Source organism: Monocercomonoides exilis (genome assembly GCF_001643675.1).
Source record: "Monocercomonoides exilis strain PA203 chromosome Unknown scaffold60-472593, whole genome shotgun sequence".
NCBI classification, from domain to species: Eukaryota; Preaxostyla; order Oxymonadida; family Polymastigidae; genus Monocercomonoides; species Monocercomonoides exilis.
Genome location: NW_027150605.1, coordinates 145,995 through 165,228, shown reverse-complemented (window position 1 = coordinate 165,228; position 19,234 = coordinate 145,995). Strand labels below are relative to the sequence as shown.

The 19,234-nt window shown below is 37.9% G+C and overlaps 4 protein-coding genes across 4 annotated transcripts; 3 read left to right on the top strand and 1 right to left on the bottom strand.

Annotated features, from left to right (window-relative positions):
- Positions 1-1,889: 1,889 nt before the first annotated feature.
- MONOS_3759 (putative phosphoprotein phosphatase 1) lies at positions 1,890-4,641 on the top strand (the record flags this gene model as incomplete). The annotated part of the gene is made up of 2 exons (XM_067873779.1): positions 1,890-1,920; positions 1,970-4,641. 2 exons carry the CDS (start codon positions 1,890-1,892, stop codon positions 4,477-4,479), a joined length of 2,541 nt encoding a protein of 846 aa, XP_067719637.1. The 3' UTR covers positions 4,480-4,641.
- Positions 4,642-4,771: 130 nt separating this feature from the next.
- On the top strand, positions 4,772-6,494 carry MONOS_3758 (putative phospholipidtranslocating P-type ATPase; the record flags this gene model as incomplete). The annotated part of the gene is made up of 5 exons (XM_067873778.1): positions 4,772-4,788; positions 4,849-5,061; positions 5,120-5,259; positions 5,351-5,997; positions 6,228-6,494. 5 exons carry the CDS (start codon positions 4,772-4,774, stop codon positions 6,492-6,494), a joined length of 1,284 nt encoding a protein of 427 aa, XP_067719636.1.
- A 33-nt stretch (positions 6,495-6,527) lies between these two features.
- On the top strand, positions 6,528-13,275 carry MONOS_3757 (putative phospholipid-transporting ATPase IH; the record flags this gene model as incomplete). The annotated part of the gene is made up of 8 exons (XM_067873777.1): positions 6,528-6,531; positions 6,571-6,628; positions 7,446-8,617; positions 8,684-8,773; positions 8,894-10,728; positions 10,913-11,899; positions 12,060-12,724; positions 12,924-13,275. 8 exons carry the CDS (start codon positions 6,528-6,530, stop codon positions 13,273-13,275), a joined length of 5,163 nt encoding a protein of 1,720 aa, XP_067719635.1.
- Positions 13,276-14,252: 977 nt separating this feature from the next.
- On the bottom strand, positions 14,253-19,105 carry MONOS_3756 (uncharacterized protein; the record flags this gene model as incomplete). The annotated part of the gene is made up of 8 exons (XM_067873776.1): positions 14,253-15,716; positions 15,905-16,044; positions 16,195-16,617; positions 16,802-16,873; positions 17,355-17,508; positions 17,825-18,495; positions 18,598-18,693; positions 18,814-19,105. The coding sequence occupies 8 exons, from the start codon at positions 19,103-19,105 to the stop codon at positions 14,253-14,255; spliced, it is 3,312 nt and encodes a 1,103-aa protein (XP_067719634.1).
- Positions 19,106-19,234: the final 129 nt, after the last annotated feature.

Below are 19,234 nucleotides of genomic sequence, written 5' to 3'. Positions count from 1 at the left end.
GTTTTTAAACTTTTTCATAACTATTTTTTCTTTTTAAACATCGAAAATCATTCAAATTCAGAACAGAAAATTCAATTTGGAAAAAAATGTTTGGATTGAACTGTTAAGCTTTGCTGGATTGAAAGTTTTGACCATTTCTGGTTATCGTCATGTTAAAAATATATATATAATTGTTCAAGAAATGATTTTTTGATTTATTGCTTTATGACTATTTTCAAAAAGTTCTTCAATATATTCTTTTTATATAGAATTTGAATTTTTATCAAAATATCCATTAACAGCTAAAATCGGATAAAATCACATCGATTTTTGTGCAACTTATTGTTTTAATATCCAATTGTGATTATAAACGATGTGACTTTTCGTATAAAATAGAAAAAAAAAATTTGAAAAGAATGAATTTGTATTTATTTTTGTGTTTTTGTCTTAATGAGGCAAAATATTTTGCTTTTGCCATTTTCATAGAAAATATATGAACTTTTCATTGACTTTTTTTATATCAAGGAACACAACAAAAAATGGACCCATTTTTTGACATTCGCAAAATGTTGGAAAACTTTATGATTCGATTTCAACGATGCCTGTTTGCGGATATTAAAATCATTTTTTTTTTGAAATCTGAGAAAGTGAAATAAAGATATAAGTGAAGCAATTTTTCTGTGCATTGTGCAAAAAAAGCTTGAAAGTCCGTATTTTTTTTCCAAATAATGATAAACACATATGGGTCGTTTATTTTGAAAAATCGCTTATGTTCATTGTTTTAATCAAAAAATGGAACCTCGTTTGATAATTTTTACAATTAATCTTTAATGCTTTATCACTTTTCAAATTGTTTTTTATTCGAACCTATTTCATTACAGAATAAGAACATAGAAGAGTAATGAAATGAAAAAATTTCCAGGATTTGTCTTATTACGTTTTTTTCGATTCAACTCAATTTTAAAAGTTTTTTGACTATTGAAAAAGAAAAACCCAAGTCAGAGATTATTTTTGAAATCATGTTTTTTCTAATAAAAATTTTGGTTCAAAAATTTGTTTCGAATAATAACAAATGAACAATGCAAAGTGAAAAGGCTTATTGAAGACATTTTCATCTATTATTTTCTTAAAAGCATTTGATTCAAAAATAATAAACATGCTTCTATTTTTTTGAATTAAACATTTCTTTCAGAAAACATTCAATATTTGAAAAAATTACACCCCGAAAAAAGATATGATTTCAAAAATAATCACCCATGTTGTATTTATTCATTTATTTGAAAAAATATTTTTTTGAAAAGTTCCTTTTGTTGAATTTTTGGCGAAAACGAAAAATGAATTTTTTTAATCAAAAGTTTATTAAAACTCACCAAATATCACCAAAATAGAAATAATAACATTGTCAAGCATTTGTTTCCATGCCGGAGAAATTTCGTGAGTTTATATGAAATTCAGATGAAAATATCCAACTGTCATATTCACATGATAATTAAACAAAAGCATTTTACAAAATAAATTCAATAAAATAACAAAACACTTTTTTTATTATCAACACACTGAAAACAGTTAAAATATCCAAAATGATCATCCATATAATGATGATCAAAGTTCAAGCGAAAGAAAATTATTTGTATAATGAGGTTTTTTTTTTTTTTTTTTTTTTTTTTTTTTTTTTTTTTTTTTTTTGGAAAATTCATTTTTTTCGTTTCGTTTGAAAACATGAACATGAAAGTTTCAATTTCAAAATCATTCAAAAAATAAACTTCTTTTATTGTTTAAAAGAACACTTCATTTGTAACTATGACTTTTGTTGGAAAAGAAAAAAATTATAGTTTTAGTGATCCAATTGAATTGACAGGAATGTTTTGAATCCGCTATCCGGAATAATCTGTTTTGTAATTCCGATTATGATGCATCGGCTCGCATCATTGTTTTCAGACAGTTTGCTATTGCTTTTTGTTTTTGATTCATAAATTCAAATTAAATTTAGGATTCTCACCTCAAGAGAAAATACTGCAGCCAAGACCTACACTTGATTCTTTTCCTCCAACAACTCTTGAGCAGCTTACACAGCTTAGTGAAGCAATACTTTCTGGTTGTACAATTCCCGAAAAAGATGTGATTTCAATTCTTCATAAAACTCGCCAACTCCTGAAGGATCAGGAGACAATTATACGTCTTTTATACCCCATATCAAGTAAAAAGAATTCAAAGTCCATTGACAAAATTCCTTTTACGATCGTTGGGGATTTACATGGTAATTTTGAGAGTTTAATGTCCATTTTTTTACTTAATGGTCTTCCGTCTCCAACAAATCCATATTTGTTTCTTGGAGATTATGTTGATCGCGGCACAAATGGAGTGGAAGTTTTTATATTACTTTGTGCATATAAGTTGTTATATCCAAATTATGTTCATCTCTTGATGGGCAATCACGAAACCGAGCCACTTTTGCATAAGAACTTCGGATTTTACCAAGAAATAATTACTAAATATTCATTTGTTTCGGATGAAGACGATGAAATGGATTTTTATTCAGCAACAAACGTTTACAACTGTTTTCTACATGTGTTTTTCTCATTACCTCTTGCTGCTGTCGTTTACCCTTCAATTGATATTGTCAACACCACCCTTCTTCCATCTTCATTGGTTGGCTCTTCAAATGCTCCACAACCTCCTCTTCCTGCTGGCTGGTCGCCATCAAAGCTAAAGCCAACAACACCTCCCCCGAACTCTATCCGATCATCCGCACACACCCAAAACTCTCCAAATTCTCAGTCAGCTCCAAGCCCCACCATCCCCTCCCCCCTCCCCCCTCTTTCGCCTTTCTTCTTCTCCTCTTCCACTGCAGCCCCCAGCCTGCCCTCCCCGTCGAGCCAGCCGCCCTCTCCCTCTCTCCTCTTCACCCCCAACGCCTCACCAATCTGCACCCCCGTCAATCTTGTGTCTGCATCGCTCTTTGGATACGACCCGCTCATCGGCCGTGGAGTGTTCTTTGTGCACGGCGGGCTGCCGATCAGCGGGACGGAGGGAATCGACGACCCACGGCTGAGCCTGGCGGATGTGGCGCGTGTGGACACGTTTGAGATTCTGAGGAAGAGGCACAGGCTGGCAGAGGCGAGCTGGGGAGATGGAGAAGGAGAAGGAGAAAGAGGAGAAAGAGAAAGAGAAGGAGGAGAAAGAAGAGGAGGAGAAGAGATGGGGAAAGGGGAGCCGAATGGGATGCAGGCGAATTATGTGTCTTCTGTGTCTGCGAATGGAAGAGGAGGAGGAGAGAGAGGAATAAGTGAGATGGATGAGAAAGAAGTTGAGAAGAGAGAAGGAGAACAAGGAGGAGAAGAATCAGAAGGCCAAGACACGTATCTTAACCCCGTTGCCCAGCAGCTCGTGTCTGGCGGAGCAGAGCCCGCGATGATTGGTAGAGATCGCTCATCTTCTCTGCGCACCACACGAATTATGCACCAAGTGCTTTGGAACGACCCAACTTCGCAGCCGCCCTCACTGGAGCATCCGATGCTGTCCCCCCGCCTGCTGCTGAAGCAGATGCTTAGCCAGTCGCCGCCTTCGCCTTCTTCTCCTTCTCATTCCTCTTCTTCTTCTTCTTCATTGTCACACAACCAATTATCCCCTTCATCCCCACCTTCTCCTTCTTCCCCTGCTTCTCCTTATTCTCCAGCCCGCCGCAGCCAGCGAGGCCAAGGCACGTATCTTTTTGACCAGTCGATCAGCAACGCCTTCCTCGACCGCTGCGGCCTGCGGTGCATCGTCCGCTCGCACGAGGCGAAGATGAAAGGGTTTGAGGTGATGCAGGAAGGGAGGTGTGTGACTGTGTTCTCCTCTGCTCACTATTCCGGCTGGATCAACAAGGGAGCAGTGGCGCATCTGAGGTTTGATAGGGCACAGAAGAAGAGGGAGGGGAGAGAAGGAAGAGAAGGAAGAGATGGGCTGCAGAGGAAGGGAAGCCATGGAAGCGATATGAATGAGATGTCTCAATCTTCTTCTTCTTCTTCTTCTTCAAATATGATTGAATCTAGCTATAATTCTGGATATGGCTCTGGTTCTGGTGATGAAACAGGGCATACAGCTGACTCGTCTCCGATGTCTGGCCACGTGGAGCATCTGCACATCATCCCAAAATTCCATTTCTTGCAATTCGACGCGGGTTTGCCTCCGCCTTCGCCTTCTCCTTCTCCTGTTGCATTTGGCGCTTATTCCGCAAATGCCCCCAAGCCGCTCATACGCTTCGTGAAGAACAGCAGCGAAATGGCTGCACTGAAAAGAGAGACGAGAAAGAGATTGTCTTCAATCGTGTGCGGTGCAGGAATCGGGTGTGGACACGGCAGGCATTCCGGACAAATGGAAGAGGATGTTTGCACGTCCGATGCTCAAAGACCACCGAACAGCCCATTACGAATTGCTTGGGACCAGCAGGAAGCTGAATTACCTACGGCTATGGATATTGAGAATAAAAATTCTGGGCAAATGGATATTGAAAGTTGAAAATACATATTTATTAAATTGATCAAACCCTTCACTTTTTTCATTTTTATCATAATTTTCTCTTGGTAAGTTTTTGGTTTCTTTTGACAAATCACTTTTAATTGCAATAGCATTCGCAATTAAAATGAGCACCAAAGCTAAAGATAGGTCATTTGCATGCCATCAACCACTACCCAAGAAACAGTTCTGTGATAATAGAATAAAAACGTCAAAATATACATGGTGGAATTTTATACCGAAAAACCTTTTTGAGCAACTAAGGAAAGTGTCAAATTTTTATTTTTTGATATCAATGTGCATGAACCTGCTGTATGTATCTTTTTATTGATAAAATAATTGCAATTTTTCGATATGCATGTCTCGCATAAGACCTGGAGTTAATGTATATAACCCAGTTACTGCAGTTTTACCTATTATTTTCATATTTTCTGTGGGTGCTCTGAAAGATGCTTACGAAGATTACTTACGCCATAAAACTGATAAAAAAACAAATCAAAAGCCTGTCAGAGCTTTGCGGAACTCAAAATTTGAGACTATACAAACACAAAAACTGAGTGTCGGAGATTTTGTACTTATATCAGCGTATGCTTTTCTAAATTTAGAATGATTTTAACAATTTCATTTCAATCTAACCAAATAGAAATGACGAGATCCCTGCTGACATTGTTCTTATTACTTCAACTGAAGAAAACGGAACAGCATATGTCAATACGATGAATTTAGATGGAGAGACAAACTTGAAAGTTAAAAGAGCTCATCCATCTATCCTTGATATTGTTGGTGTGTATACATTAATTTTTTAAAAACCTTTTAAATAAATAATTTTTTCCATATAATTTGATATCGCATTTTTATCATCTCAAAATTTCAGGTCGAATGCAGTTTTTAAACCCTGAGTCAAAACCTGATGAGCACGAAGACAATGCTTCTTTGCCTTCGCAAAATGTGAAAGCTAAGCAAGTTTTGGATGAGGAATCTTTAATAAAGCAGCTGAAAAAACTCCGCGGAGAAATAACTTTTCAAGCGCCGAACAGAAATTTGAACCAGTTTGCAGCTAAATTTGTGATTGAGCCTTCGAAGCAGGAAAATTGCGATGTTTTGTTGAACAACTCGCAAATTATGCAGTATTCACCACCAAGTTATTCGAAAGAGGAAGAATTGCAATCAGAATTTGGAGAGAAAACCATGCAAAACAATCAAAACATTCAAAACATTCAAAATGACAAGTATTTCAAATCAAAAAAAGATGTCAAAAATGAGAAAGAAAGCAAAGACAGCACAGAATGCTCCATCACCCCTGTCCAGCTGCTTCTAAAGGGCTGCTCAATGAAATGCACTCCGAATGCGGTGGGGCTTGTTGTCTACACAGGGAACGAGAGTAAAGTCCAGCTGAATTCACAGACAAGACCGTCTTCTTTATCCACTTTAGACAGAAAACTCAATTACACCGTGGGATTTCTGATGGCAGCGATGTTCTGTCTGATTGTGGGGTCGAATGTGGCGGCGCTGTGGTGGAATGTGTGGGAGAGAGAGAAAGAGAGAGAAAGAGAGAGGAAGAGAAAGAGAAATACAATAAACGATTTTTATGATTTTTATAATAGACTGAGTTATTTATATAATATTGTTTAACATTAACTTTTTTTTTAATATTTATACATATTTATTTATTTATTTATTCATTTCTTTCTCTTCTCTTCTCTTCTTTTCTCTTCTCTACTCTCTCTCTCTCTCTTTTTCCTCCTCTCCAGAATTCCCCAGGCATGACCCATCCGTATCTCTTCCTCAAACATCGCAACATTTCCTCCTTTTTCTTGAACATCATCGCCTTTTTTGTCTTCTTTTCCTACCTCATTCCAATCTCTCTGTTTGTTTCGCTGGAAGTGACACGTTTTATCCAGTCGATCTTTTTGGAGTGGGACACGAAGATGTTTGATGCGAAGAGGGGAGAAGAGGGAAGGATGAATGTACGAACATCCACGCTGAATGAAGAACTGGGAATGGTGTGGATGTTGTGAGGGGATTGTGAGGGAGAAGTGAAGGGGTTATTGATGGGTGTAAGGTGATAAAGCGATAAAGTGAGTGTTTGAGAAGAGAGAGGGAGAGAAAGAAAGAAAGAAAGAAAGAAGAGAAGAGAAGAAGAAGAAGGGAAGTTTTTATTTATTTATTTGAATATATTTAGGAATGAACAAAAATATTGCGATGTTATTTTGTAAAATAAAAAATTTTTTATCTTTTTTTTTTCATTTTCTGTTATTTAATTTATTATTCATCATTTTCTTTCTTTCTTTCTTTCTTTCTTTCTTTCTTTCTTTCTTTCCTTCCTTCCTTCCTTCCTTCCTTCCTTCCTTCCTTCCTTCCTTCTTCTCTTCTCTTCTCTTCTCTTCTTCTCAGGTGCAACACATCTTCTCTGACAAGACAGGGACATTGACAGCAAATGTGATGGAGTTCAAATTGTGTTCAGTCGGAGGAAATATTTTTGATTGCCCAAAAGTTAAAGTCGAAAATAAAACAAACAAAAAAACAAAGAAAATTCAAAATTTAAACAGAAATGAGAAGGAAAAAGAGGAAAAAGAAGGGAAAAAAGAAGGGGAAAATGAAGAAAACAAAGACAAAGATGAAATTGAAAGCGATCTTTGCACAATTAAGTCGGTTGATACATTAGCCACATTTACTGATGTTATTGATTCTTCTTCTTCTTCTTCTTCTTCTTCTTCTTTGAAAAAGCCTTTTTCTTTCCTTTCTTCGTCTCCTTCTTCTGCTTCATTATCTTCTTCTTCTACCCCTCCTCTTCCTCCTTCTCCTTTATCACCTTCTTCTTCTTCTTCTTCTTCTTCTTCTTCTTCCTCCTCCTCCTCCTCCTCCTCCTCTTCTTCTTCTTCTTCTTCTTCTTCTTCTCCATTTGATAATTCTCTTCCTTTCTCTTCTCTTGCTGACTCTTATGTTTCTCTTCATCTGTCTATTTTAAGAAGAATTTTCCACATCCCATCTTCTCCTTCGCAAAATACACCTCCTCAAATATTTTCTTCTTCTTCTTCCTCTTCCTCCTCTTCTCCTTCTTCTTCATTTAATTCTTCTTCTTCCTCTCCTTCTTCCTCTTCTCCTTCTTCTCATGCCATTCACAATCAAATAGAAACTCCTCCATATTCGCCTCCTCTTTCTCCTCCTTCTCCTTCTTCTTCTGTAATTTCTTCACTTAAACAGCCAATTGAGCCTACATTAGCAAGAAGAATGAAAGAGAAAAGAAATGGAACGAAAGAGAGAAGGAGAGAGAAAGAAGGAGATGAAGAAGAAATTGATGAAGAAAAAGATGAAGATGATGAAGAAGAAAGAAAAAATGCAATTTTTCAACAAGAAAAAATCAAAAATTCGATTGAAAGCGAAGAAAAAAAGCAGAAAAAGAGAAACAAAACAGTTTCATTTGATTTGGGCGAAGATGAAGAACTGTGTTTTAGTGGGCTTTCAAAAGTGCAATTGAAGTTTTCTGCTTTTGAGCTGCAAAAGAACAAAAAGGGAGAGAGAAACGAGGAAGGAAATGAAGATTCTAATGATTTTCTATCAACATCTTCTTCTTCTTCTTCTTCTTCTTCTCTTCCTTCTTCTTCTTCTTCGAATTCACCTCACAATTCAGCTTCAATCGCAGTTCGTAGTGTGTTGCTTGCTCGTTCAAGTTTAAATTCTTCCTCTTCTTCCTCTTCTCCTCCTCTTCCTCCTTTCCCTCTTAGCTCTTCTTCATCAACCTCTCCTTCTCCTTCTCCTTCTTCTTCTTCTTCCATTTATCCTCTTTCACCTCCAATTCAATCACCAATCGATTCTTCCTCCTCCTCCTCTTCTTCTTCTTTTCCCTCCTCTTCTCCCTTTTCTTCCTCTTCCCTTTCTTCCTCTTCTTCCTCTTCTTCCTCTTCTTCCTCTTCTTCCTCTTCTCTCTCTCATCTTCTCCTTCTTCCAGGCTCTTCTGAATACAACTCCTTCCACTTCATCAACTGCCTTCTTTTGTGCCACGATGGCGTCCCCGAAATGAACAACAACTTGAAAAACACGCAATTAAAACAGAGAAAAAGGAAAAAAGGAATTTCAGCTGTGTTGCAGAAGCTGCTTTCTACCCCTTCGCAAAAGGCGAAGGGGGAGAAGAGGACAATAGGTATGGAGGTGGGAAGGAAAATGTATTTTGAGCAGAATTTGAGTCAATTGCTTTCTTTAAATGCAGATTTTGAGGGGAAAAACGAATTTGAGACGCATTTTGCGTCTCCGTTTGATTTGGAGGCGGAAGAGCCAAACGATTCTTCGTCTTTTGGCAGTTTTTCTTCGCTTTCTTTGCAGCAAAACAGGAAAAACAACAATAAAAATTCCAAAAATGACAAAAACAAAAGCAATTTCAATGAATTTTGCGATTCTTTTCCTCAATCGATCAACTCAGATGTTCCTCTTTCTCCTCCTCCACCTCCTTCTCCTCCTTCTGCTTCTGTTTCTGTTGGATCTCCTTTGAACTACCCCTTTCATTTCAACCCTTCTTCTCCAATTGTTGCGAACTTGGACTCTTCTTCTGTATCTTCAACTTCTTCTTCATCTTCTGTTTCTTCTGTTTCTTCTGCTCCTTTATCCATTCTTTCTTCCGCTTCCTCTTCCATTCTACCTCCTCTTTTCCCTTCTTCTTCCACTTCTTCCTCTTCCTCTTCTTCTTCTCTCTCCCCTCTCACCTACCAATCCACCTCCCCCGATGAAATCGCTCTTCTCAACAGTCTTTCCTCTGCCAAGCTCTCTTTCGTCTCCCGCTCTCTTCTCCACGCTGATGTTGATGTGGCTGGCCTTCCCTTGCGCTTTGAGATTCTTGCTTCTCTTCCGTTTTCTTCAGAGAGGAGAAGGATGAGTGTTGTGGTGAGGCTGCCTGATGGGTCGATCAGGTTGTACAGCAAAGGAGCAGACAATGCTCTCTTGCCTCTTTGCATGACTTCCAAAGAGAGGGTGCAGAGGAGGAAGGGGAGGGTGAGGAGGATGATTAGAGAGGCAATTAGGAAGATGATGGGGGTTGGGGAGGAAAGAGGAGAAGGAGAAGGAGAAAGAGGAGGAGAAGAAAGAGAAAGAGAAGAAAGAGAAAGAAGAAACAGAGAAATGATGGAAAGCCAACTTTCACCAGAGGATTTGGCGTTTGTGAGGGAGGTGCTTTCAGACACACAGCAGAACAATCCATTGGAAGAAGGATACACTGGAAACAAACAAAAAGAAAGAGAAGAAAGAGGAAAAGAAGAGAAAGAGAAAGAAAAGAACAATGAAGATAAAGGAGAAAACAAAGAAGAAGAAGAAGAAGAAGACGATGATGAATTATCTGATGAGTTTTGGGGAGTTGATGATTACACCTTGTTTTTTGAGGAAAACAGGCAAACACAAATAAGTGAGCCTTACATTGAGCCAACTGCTGTTGAAGCAGACAAACTGAGTTTGTCTAGTTTATCTCCAAATAACCCTCAAACTCCTCAATTTTCATTTTCTTTTGCTTCTTCTTCAAATAATTCATCTTCAAGTTCTTCTTTTTCTTCTTCGAGAAATATTCCTCAAACATTTTATTGGTCATCGCTTCGTCAACCTCTAAAGCAATCAAACACTTCCTCTTCTTCATTTTCTTCCTCTTCCTCTTCCTCTTTCCTTCCAACTTCTGTGTTTGGTGGTGCCTTTGCACCAATCGCTACTCCTCCTCTTCTCAAACAGAACTTTGGCTCTCCAGTTGCCTCTGTTCTTTCGCCAAAAGTCACTTCTTTTCCAAATTCTGCTTTGAAAAATAACTTTTCTTCGTCTTCTTCTTCTTCTTCTTCTTTATCTCCTCCTTCTTTATTAGCTACTCCACCAACTTCATCTTCATCATCATTATCATCCTCTTCCTCCTCCTCCTCCTCTTCCTCTTCCTCTTCTTTCTCATTCTCTCCCCAATTAATTTCCTCTCTTCGCACATCCTATTCTGCATACACCGAATGCCTCCATTGCCAATCAATGACCCACGAAAAAGTGTGCCAAGATGTTGACTCCTTCTCAAGAGAAGGGCTGAGAACACTTGTTGTCTGCACAAAGACGATAAATGAAGAGGATTTTGCAGTGTGGATGAAAGGGCAAAGGAAAGCAGAGGCAGCGATGGAGAAGAGGGAGGAGAAAATTGAGGCGTCGTTTGGGCGGCTGGAGAGGAACTTGGAGCTGGTGGGGTGCACAGGAGTGGAAGACAAGCTGCAGGATGAATGTGCGGAGACGGTGGAGTTTCTGACGGAGGTGTGAAGGAGATGGAGGGAGAGAAGAAGAAAGAAAGAAGATTTAAATTCTTTTTTTGTATTTTGCTTTTGAATCAATTCTATTTATGTTTCATTAATTCAATTATAATTATCATTATCATTCTTTCAATAAATATTCTTCCTTTCTTCCTTCTCTTTCTCCTTCTTTCCTTTCTATTTCCCAGTGTGGCATCCGCATCTGGATCCTCACTGGGGACAAGATAGACACAGCAGTGAATGTTGGGTATGCATGTCACCTGCTCCACCAGAACACAGACCCTGTTTATCTCACCTCTCCTGCACTGACTGTGGAGAAGCAGGCAAAACTGCAGCAGAAGAGGAGGAATCTGAGGAGGTTGACGAAGGAGAGGAGAAGAAGCACGGAAAAAAGATTGTCTTCTTCTTCTTCTTCTTCTTCTTCTTCTTCTTCATCTTCCACTTTGGATTCAGGGAAAGAAGATGATGAAGTTGGTTGCTCTGTTCAAATGAAGGAGAATAAAAAAGAGTTTTCATTGGATTCTTCATTGAAATTCGATGAAGATGCTGACAATAGACGCAAATCTTCATTAAGTGAGCCTTTAATTCCAAAAGAAAACAAGAAAGTTTCAAAGAAAAACTCAATTTCTTCTTCTTCTTCTTCATTTTCTTCTTCCTCTTCCTCTTCCTCTTCCTCTTCCTCCTCCTCTTCCCCTGAAAATGAATCAGAAGATGCACTTTGTTTCTCTCTGCTGCTGAAGATGATAATGTTGCTGTGCCAATTTGGTGTTTCGCAAACAGAAATCAAAAATATTTTGAAGAAAGACAAGAAATGGAAAGAGGTTTTGAATGATGAAGAAGTCGAGAAGGAGATGAAGGAATGCAAAATTAAGTGGAAAATGACGAAGGAGAAGGAGAAGGAGAAGGAGAAGGAGAAGGAGAAGGAGAAGGAGAAGGAAAAGAAAAGGAGAAAGAAAAAAAGAGAAAGAGAAAGAGGAAAAAATAAGAAGGAAAAAATTCTTTCTTCTTTTGAATTCAATGAAAATAGCACGCAAATAACAAAACATGCAGCTCTTGTTGTGGATGGGACAGTGATCAACATGATTGTCTCGTCTGAAACTTTTATTTCTCTTTTTTTGCTGCTGGCTGAATGCTGTGTCTCTGTTATATGCTGTAGAATTGCTCCAATGCAGAAGGTTTTGATTATTAATTTATTTTTGAATGTTTTTACTTTTCTTCTTCTTCTTTATTTATTTCTCTCTTTCTCTTTCTCTTTCTCTTTCTCTCTATCTCTATCTCTTTCTCTTTCTCTTTCTCTTTCTCTTTCTCTTCTCACATCCCTCTATCCATCCCCAGGCTTTAATCCTTCGCATGGTCAAGACCCACCGCCGAGTCACCACACTTGCCATAGGCGATGGTGCAAATGATGTCTCAATGATCAAAGAAGCACACGTCGGCGTGGGAATAAGAGGACTCGAAGGTGCACAAGCTTCGCAAGTGGCTGATTTCGCCCTCGCAAAATTCCGATTTGTGAAGAGGTTGATTGTGGTGCATGGGAGAAATAACATGTACCGACTGGCAAAACTCATCAAATATTCCATCTACAAAAACTTCGCGTTTCTCACGCCTTCGTTCATTTTCTTGTTTTATTCTGCTTTTTCTCTCCAAATCCTGTACGACTCTTGGTACACCACACTTTTCAATACCATCTTCACCTCTCTTCCCATCGCTGCTGTCGCCATTTTGGACAAAGAAGCCCCCGACTGGCTGTTTGAACAGCACCCTTCCGCTTTCCGCTCAGCCAGCACCGGCGCCGGCAAACATTACACAATTTGGGCCGTTGCCGGCTGGGCGGTTCTCGGAATATTCCACGGAGTATTGTCGTATTTCTCCGCGGCGATTGGAATTAAATATGGGGAAGTGCATTTTGGGCCGGAAATAGACGGATTGTGGGTGATGGGCAGTTATGTCACAAACGCGTCGATTGTGCTGGTGACAATCACAATTGCGTGGACGACTTGGTATGAAAAGGAAAATGAGAGAGAAAGAAAGAGAAAGAAAGAAAAAAGAAAAAGAAGTTTATGTGGATTAAACCTAAATAAATATAATATTTTTAAAATTTTTTAATTATTATATCAAATTTATTCTTTCTTTTTTTCCATATTCTCTTTTCATTTATCCATTCTTCTTCTCCTAATCCCTCCACCCCATCTCCTCCAGTTACTGGACCATCATCAACCACCTCCTTCATGCATCTGCGTTTCTTCTCTATGTTCTGTTTATGTCCACCGCCTCTCTCGTCTTCCGCCTCAGCAAATCGTATTTCTTTGAGCTTTTTCATTCGATGGGCTCTTCAATCAACTGGCTCTGTTTATTGCTCTGTGTCATTGTGGGTGTCCTTCCGCTGATTGCTTACTCTTTTTTGAAGAGGGAGTTTGGCAGTGATGTTTTGTCCAGTTTGATGAGCAGATTTCACAAGGGCACAAAATGGCTGACAAACAAACCGCAGTCGCTGATGAAGGGGCATCTTGTGGTGAAGAAGAGAAGAATCAACAGAAGAGGAGGGTTTTGAAGATTATGGAGTTTTGTTTCATCTTTTTTCTCTTCTCTTCTCTTCTTTTCTTTCATTTTTGAACATAATCATAACTTTTTATGAAAATATTTTATTAGGATTTTATTTTGTTTGATTAGTTTTTTGGTTAATTTTTTAGGTTTCAGTTTATTTAATCAAATTTTATAAATGCGAACCTTTTTTTTTTTAATAAACCGTATTGATATTACAGGATTGTTTTATCTGTTTGATTATTCCCCTAATTTTTTTTTTGTTTTCATTTTCGGTTACACATCAACGGGATTATGAATTGTTTGTCTGGACTGTTATTTGAGGGAAATATGTTATTTGAGATGATTATAACAAATTTAACTTTCCATTTAAAAATGTTGTTTTTTTTTTTTTTTATGTTGCTGTTCTTGTTGTTTGTGCTTGTTTAATTACATATTTATGTGCTATGAATTCTATTTATACTTAATGCATTTACAATGGTATATGTTTTTCTGCAATTAGATTTTTTTTCCCATTATGCATAGTTCTGTTTAGATTTGTTCTTATGAATGAGGAATTTATATGGAATAAAATTTTCATTGAGAGGTATGCTTTTTTAATTCGATGTTGAGGTGTATTGTTTACTCCTCCGTTGATTAGTTTGTCTTCCATAATATAAAAGTGTCTCATATTTATTTTTTGTATTTGGAAAAAAAAATAAGGCAATATCAATGCTGCAATGTTATGAAACTATTGAATCATATCCAAGTTATATGAGGATGAACGCGTTAACAAACAAAAAGAAAAAAAGGCTTAAATATTTCCAAACCTTTCATCAAAAATAAGAAATCTTAAAGAAAAATTTTGCAAAAAGGAGGGAAAAAAAAAAAAAAAACCAAGCAAAAACACATAAAATTTCATTTGTAAATCCACAATTATTTTTATTTTCCAAAAAAAAAAAAGATAAATAGAAAGGAATAGAAATGGAAATAGAAACAGAATCACCATCACAAATGGACACGCACAAGATATCTGATAATAATCTGCTCTGGTTTGTGCACAATATACTCATTATAAACCCTCCCTGCCGCTGCATTTTCCGGACCCATTGGCATCGCCAGCCCCTTTTCCAGCCGCACAAACTTCGTCTTGTCAGGAGTCATCGTCCCATACACTCTGTGGTGATAGTATCCTTTGGCCTGAACAGCTGCCCCTCGTTTGTATTCATCACCCAGTGCCACCTCACACAGGGCTAATGTCACCGTCTGCGAAGGAGGCGCACCTTTCTTCATCGAATAGCAGAACGCCTTCGCATACATGTCCCCAAAGAACACACCATAGTTCTGTTTGTCTGCCTCCCCCCTCGACGTCACACTCAGCTCACCTGGTGACTGCAATCCTTGAGACAAAATAGACAGCCACGACGTGTTGGGTGAGCCGTGCCACAGATAAAGCCGGTTCTGCAGCTGCGAACAAGGCACAAAACGGTACTCGTCGTCAGGGCGGTGGCAGCGGAAGACGGCAGCGACTTGTGCGTTTGGGTAGTTTGTGAGTGCCTTTGTGGAGTTGACGTTGTCTTGAACGAGGGCGAACATGTCGTCGTGTTCTTCCAACACCTCCAGCTGTGTGTTGAAGGCGTGGAAGATGAGCTGCGTGCGAATAGCTTCGTTCCACACGAACAAACGGTCGATGGAAGGGGGCGTCATGTTGATTGTCAAGTTCACCAGTTTGTATGTGATGTCGGGGATGAGCCGGTTTGCATTCTCTTTTGTCAGTGCTTCCATCTGAAGATACTCATTCCCCAGAATTTGGTTGAATTTCCGGCACAAATGTGGCACCGCCCACAGTTTTCGCTGCGTCCCCAGCAGTTTTCTGATGAGCGACAGCACATTCGACCCAGCTCTTATTCGTGATGGCGTCAGAGCTTTCACTTTTCCCTCTGCTTTCTTGCCAGCTTCGTTCTGAACAGCACCACCAGCTGCACCACCAGCACCTCCTCCTGCTGTGAGTGCATCGAACTGATTCGCCAAATCTGTATCTGTGATTGGCTTCATCGCCACCACATCGTTCAGGAACTGCTGCACCCTCATGTCGTATGCGAACTCAAACTGCCACCAGTTGTCTTCTTCTCTTTGCTCTTTCTTCTTCTTCTTCTTCCTCTCTTCTTCGGTCGCCAATGCAAACGCCTCCATCCCGTATGCTTCGTCCCAGTCAACATCTGATTCGTCATCAAAACCTCTTCCTTCTCCTCCTCCTTCTTCATCGCTTCCACTGAAGTCTGAAATGTCACTGCACAAGTCTTCGTCCCCTTCGTCTCCTTCTTCATCCAAAAGAGCATCGCCGCTGTTGACTGGAAAGCGGAAGCCGGTCGCATTCGCAAACTCCGCACGGAACCAGTGCTGGGCATTGGAAAGGGACCAGAACGGGATGAAGCGGCAGTGCAGGTCTTGGAGAAGGAGAGCTTCGCTTTTCTGTGGAGAGAGAGAGAGAGAGAGAGAGAGAGAGAAAGAGAGAGAAGTTAGTTGGATTTAGATTGAGATAAAATTGAAAGTGTTAATAAAAAATAAGAAAGAAAGTTGGAAAAGAAAGAAAGGAAAGGAAATAAGAAAATTAATAAATAAAATCAAATAAAATAAAAAATATTCCTCAAAAATCAAACCATTTCGTCAAAGAGATGCAAGGGAAGGCTGCACAACTCGTAAGGGAGAGGGTCTCTCCACAAATGGAACACGTAATACAACATGGGCATACGTGACTCATCTGCAATCAACTGCATCTTGTGGAAGGAAGAAGATGGGGCTGTGGAAGAATTTTGAAATGAAAATGAAAATAAATGAGCAATGAAAGAGAAATATGCATGTGTGTTTAAAATTTTAATATTTAGCTTTTTATTATTAAAAATTAAACTTATAAAAAAGTCTTCATCTTCCGCCCTCGATGCATCCAAACCTGTTTTATCAGCCCCAGCTCTTCTATTGCCTCCGTTGATCGTCACACTCCACGGCTGTCTCCCGTGTTCCTTCACAACCACAAACGCCCCCTTCAGCGGAAACAGCAAGTCCACACTCTGTTTTCTGTTTGACAAGACAATGTTTCCAGGCAGTCTTCGCTTCTCCAGCTGTCCAAAACGAGAAAGAGGAGGAAATTGCGGATAGTTCCCTTTCGGCTGCTTTGTATCTGTGCCATCGTCGTATGCCTCGTATTGTCGTTTTGGAGGGTCTTTGTTCACTTCTTTGTTTTGGTTGTCAATATCCTTTCCTTTTTTGCCTTCATTTTGCTCTTTGAATTGGGACTTCACGTATTTTTGAATGAAAAGGTGAGGGAAGAATTCGTCTGGATGGTTGCAGATGTAGTTCTTCATCTCCTGTCCCACTGAAAATGATTCAACGTCATGACAAGTTTTGCATTCAGTTGTGCGTTCGTTATCATCCCGCCAAGTTTGCGTTGATTTTATTCAAATTTATTTTCAAAAAAAAGTAAAATAAAATAAAATTGTCAAAGACAATATTATTATCAGAGAAATTTTATGCGCCTTTATCAAAAATGAACTGCAAACCTTTGTCTGTGCCTTTCTGGCTGTAGTAATCGCTGTAAGTGGCACGCCTATGAGGAAATTCTGATGTGTAAACTGAAAACATCCAAATAAATAAATAAATAAATAAATAAATAAATAAATAAATAAATAAATAAATAAATAAATAAATAAATAAATAAATAAATAAATAAATAAATAAATAAATAAATAAATAAATAAATAAATAAATAAATAAATAAATAAATAAATAAATAAATAAATAAATAAATAAATAAATAAATAAATGTTTGATAATATTAAAGAAAGTATTTATAAGAAGATGAAGATGTCAAAAGATGACAAATAATAACAAATAATAATAAATTCATCATGTTTCACCAAGATTATTATTACTAATTTCTATTAATAAACTAAATCATAATAGCACATATGTCATATTCCACTTTCACTCTTTAAATCCAACTAACTTCTGTCTTTCTCTCTCTCTCTCTCTCTCTCTCTCTCTCTCTCTCTCTCTCTCTCTCTCTCTCTCTCTCTCTCTCTCATTTCCTCAATTGTATTCATATTCGCACACTGAATATTTTTTCTTTCACCATCGCATCGTTCACAAATGACTTGTCCATCGGCTCGAATGTCAAAGGCGACATGTGAAATTCTTCCACAAAGCTTTCAATTGCAACTCTTTCATATAGACACCCATCTGGTGCTACACAGGGCTCACACATAAGCTTATTTGAGGAGGGAAAATTTAAAGGAAAAAAGAAAAAAGAAAAGAAAATATTTTGATAAACAAAAATAAAACGGATAAAAGAAATGCAAAGATTGAAATTTTATCAATTAGAATATTGAAGAAAATTAAGCAGTAAGATAAACATAAAAAAATAAAATAAAAGACACTAAATTTCTGATAGACAATGCAATTAATAAAGAAAAGCACATAACCTTTAACAACAAACAAGAAAATAATCACAACTTTTCAATCCTTTCATTCTTTTTCCCTTCCTCACAAATAAAAATCACCAGCACAATTTCTTTCATTCGCACCTGGTTGAGCAAAGGGCATAAAAATCCGTTTTCTTTCTCTCTTTTCAAAAGGTCTGCACTTTTTGGTCTTTTTATCTTCTCAACAAGCAATTTATCTTTTTTGCGTTCGGAAATTTTCGTTGTTTTGTTTTGTTTGATTGGAAAATCTTGAAAATCTGAAGGAAGATAGTCTATTAAATGTTGAATAAGGGAAATGGGAGGAGGAGGAGAAGAAGAAGAAGAAGAAGGTTTTTTTGAAGAGGAAGGAATTGATGAAGAAGAAGAGGAGGAGGAAGAGGAAGAGGAAGATGAAGAAGAAGAAGATGATGATGATGAAGATGATGATGATGATGATGATGATGAAGCAGGCGGGTAATTTTGCAAGAAAAAGTTGGAAGCCGAAAATGGTGAAGTTACAGGCAAAGAAGAAGAAGAGGAAGAGGAAGAAGAAGAAGAAGAATTGTATGAAGAAGGAGAAGGAAAAGATGAGTCATATGGAAAAGAAGAAGAAGAAGAAGAAGAAGAAGGAAAAGAAGAAGGAAAAGAAGAAGGAGGAGGAGGAATGAAGCTGTTCAGCAGCGAACACTCAGAAGAAGATGGAATCCAAGGGAAAGAAACGTCAGACACCAAAAACTGATGCTGAGGCACGCAGTTTAAGCAAGTGGCTGTAAGCTCGACAACAACTTCGGTCGCTTGAATTTTCAATAAATAAATAAATAAATAAGCAATAAAATTTTCATGAATGTAAAAGTTATATCAAATTCTTTCTTAGGCATGAAAAAAAATATGCATACCTTCATTCTTTTGCAACAGTGCACAGAAATATTGCTCTGCCTTTGAATCATGCGGAATAATAATCATCACAGGCTCAGGGAAAAAACGTAGAGAGTCTGAATCAAAATCCCATCATTAAACAAATAAAAAAAGAGGAAGAAGGAAATGGGGAGAGGGGGTTAAAATAAAAATTTAGGAATATAATTTATTAGAGCACGTTATAGTATGCAGCAAACCAAACATCTCAACAGGATGAAGTTTAAATAGTAAAATTAAGTCTTTGGTGCAAAAAGAGGGATTTTCAACGACAGCTGAAATTGTCCCAATAAGTTTTAACTTTTTACCTCTCCAATTTCTCTCAAAAGTATTGATAATGGAATATTTAGTTAATTCCATAAAACGTTCACAAAACGAAGGAAAAGAATCCACAATGTCAATCTTTCTATTGGCATCAAATGGAATAGCTTCGACAATGACTGACGGGCTCAATGCCCTCACAATACCTTGGAAATACGTTAATAGTCCCATCGTAAATGATTCATACCACCTCCCAGCCACATTTTTGTCAACTTTAAAATAGACTTGATTTGGTATTAGAGGATTTTGTGAATCCTCCAATAAAAGAACATATCCGTCCAAAAGAATTTTTATTACAGT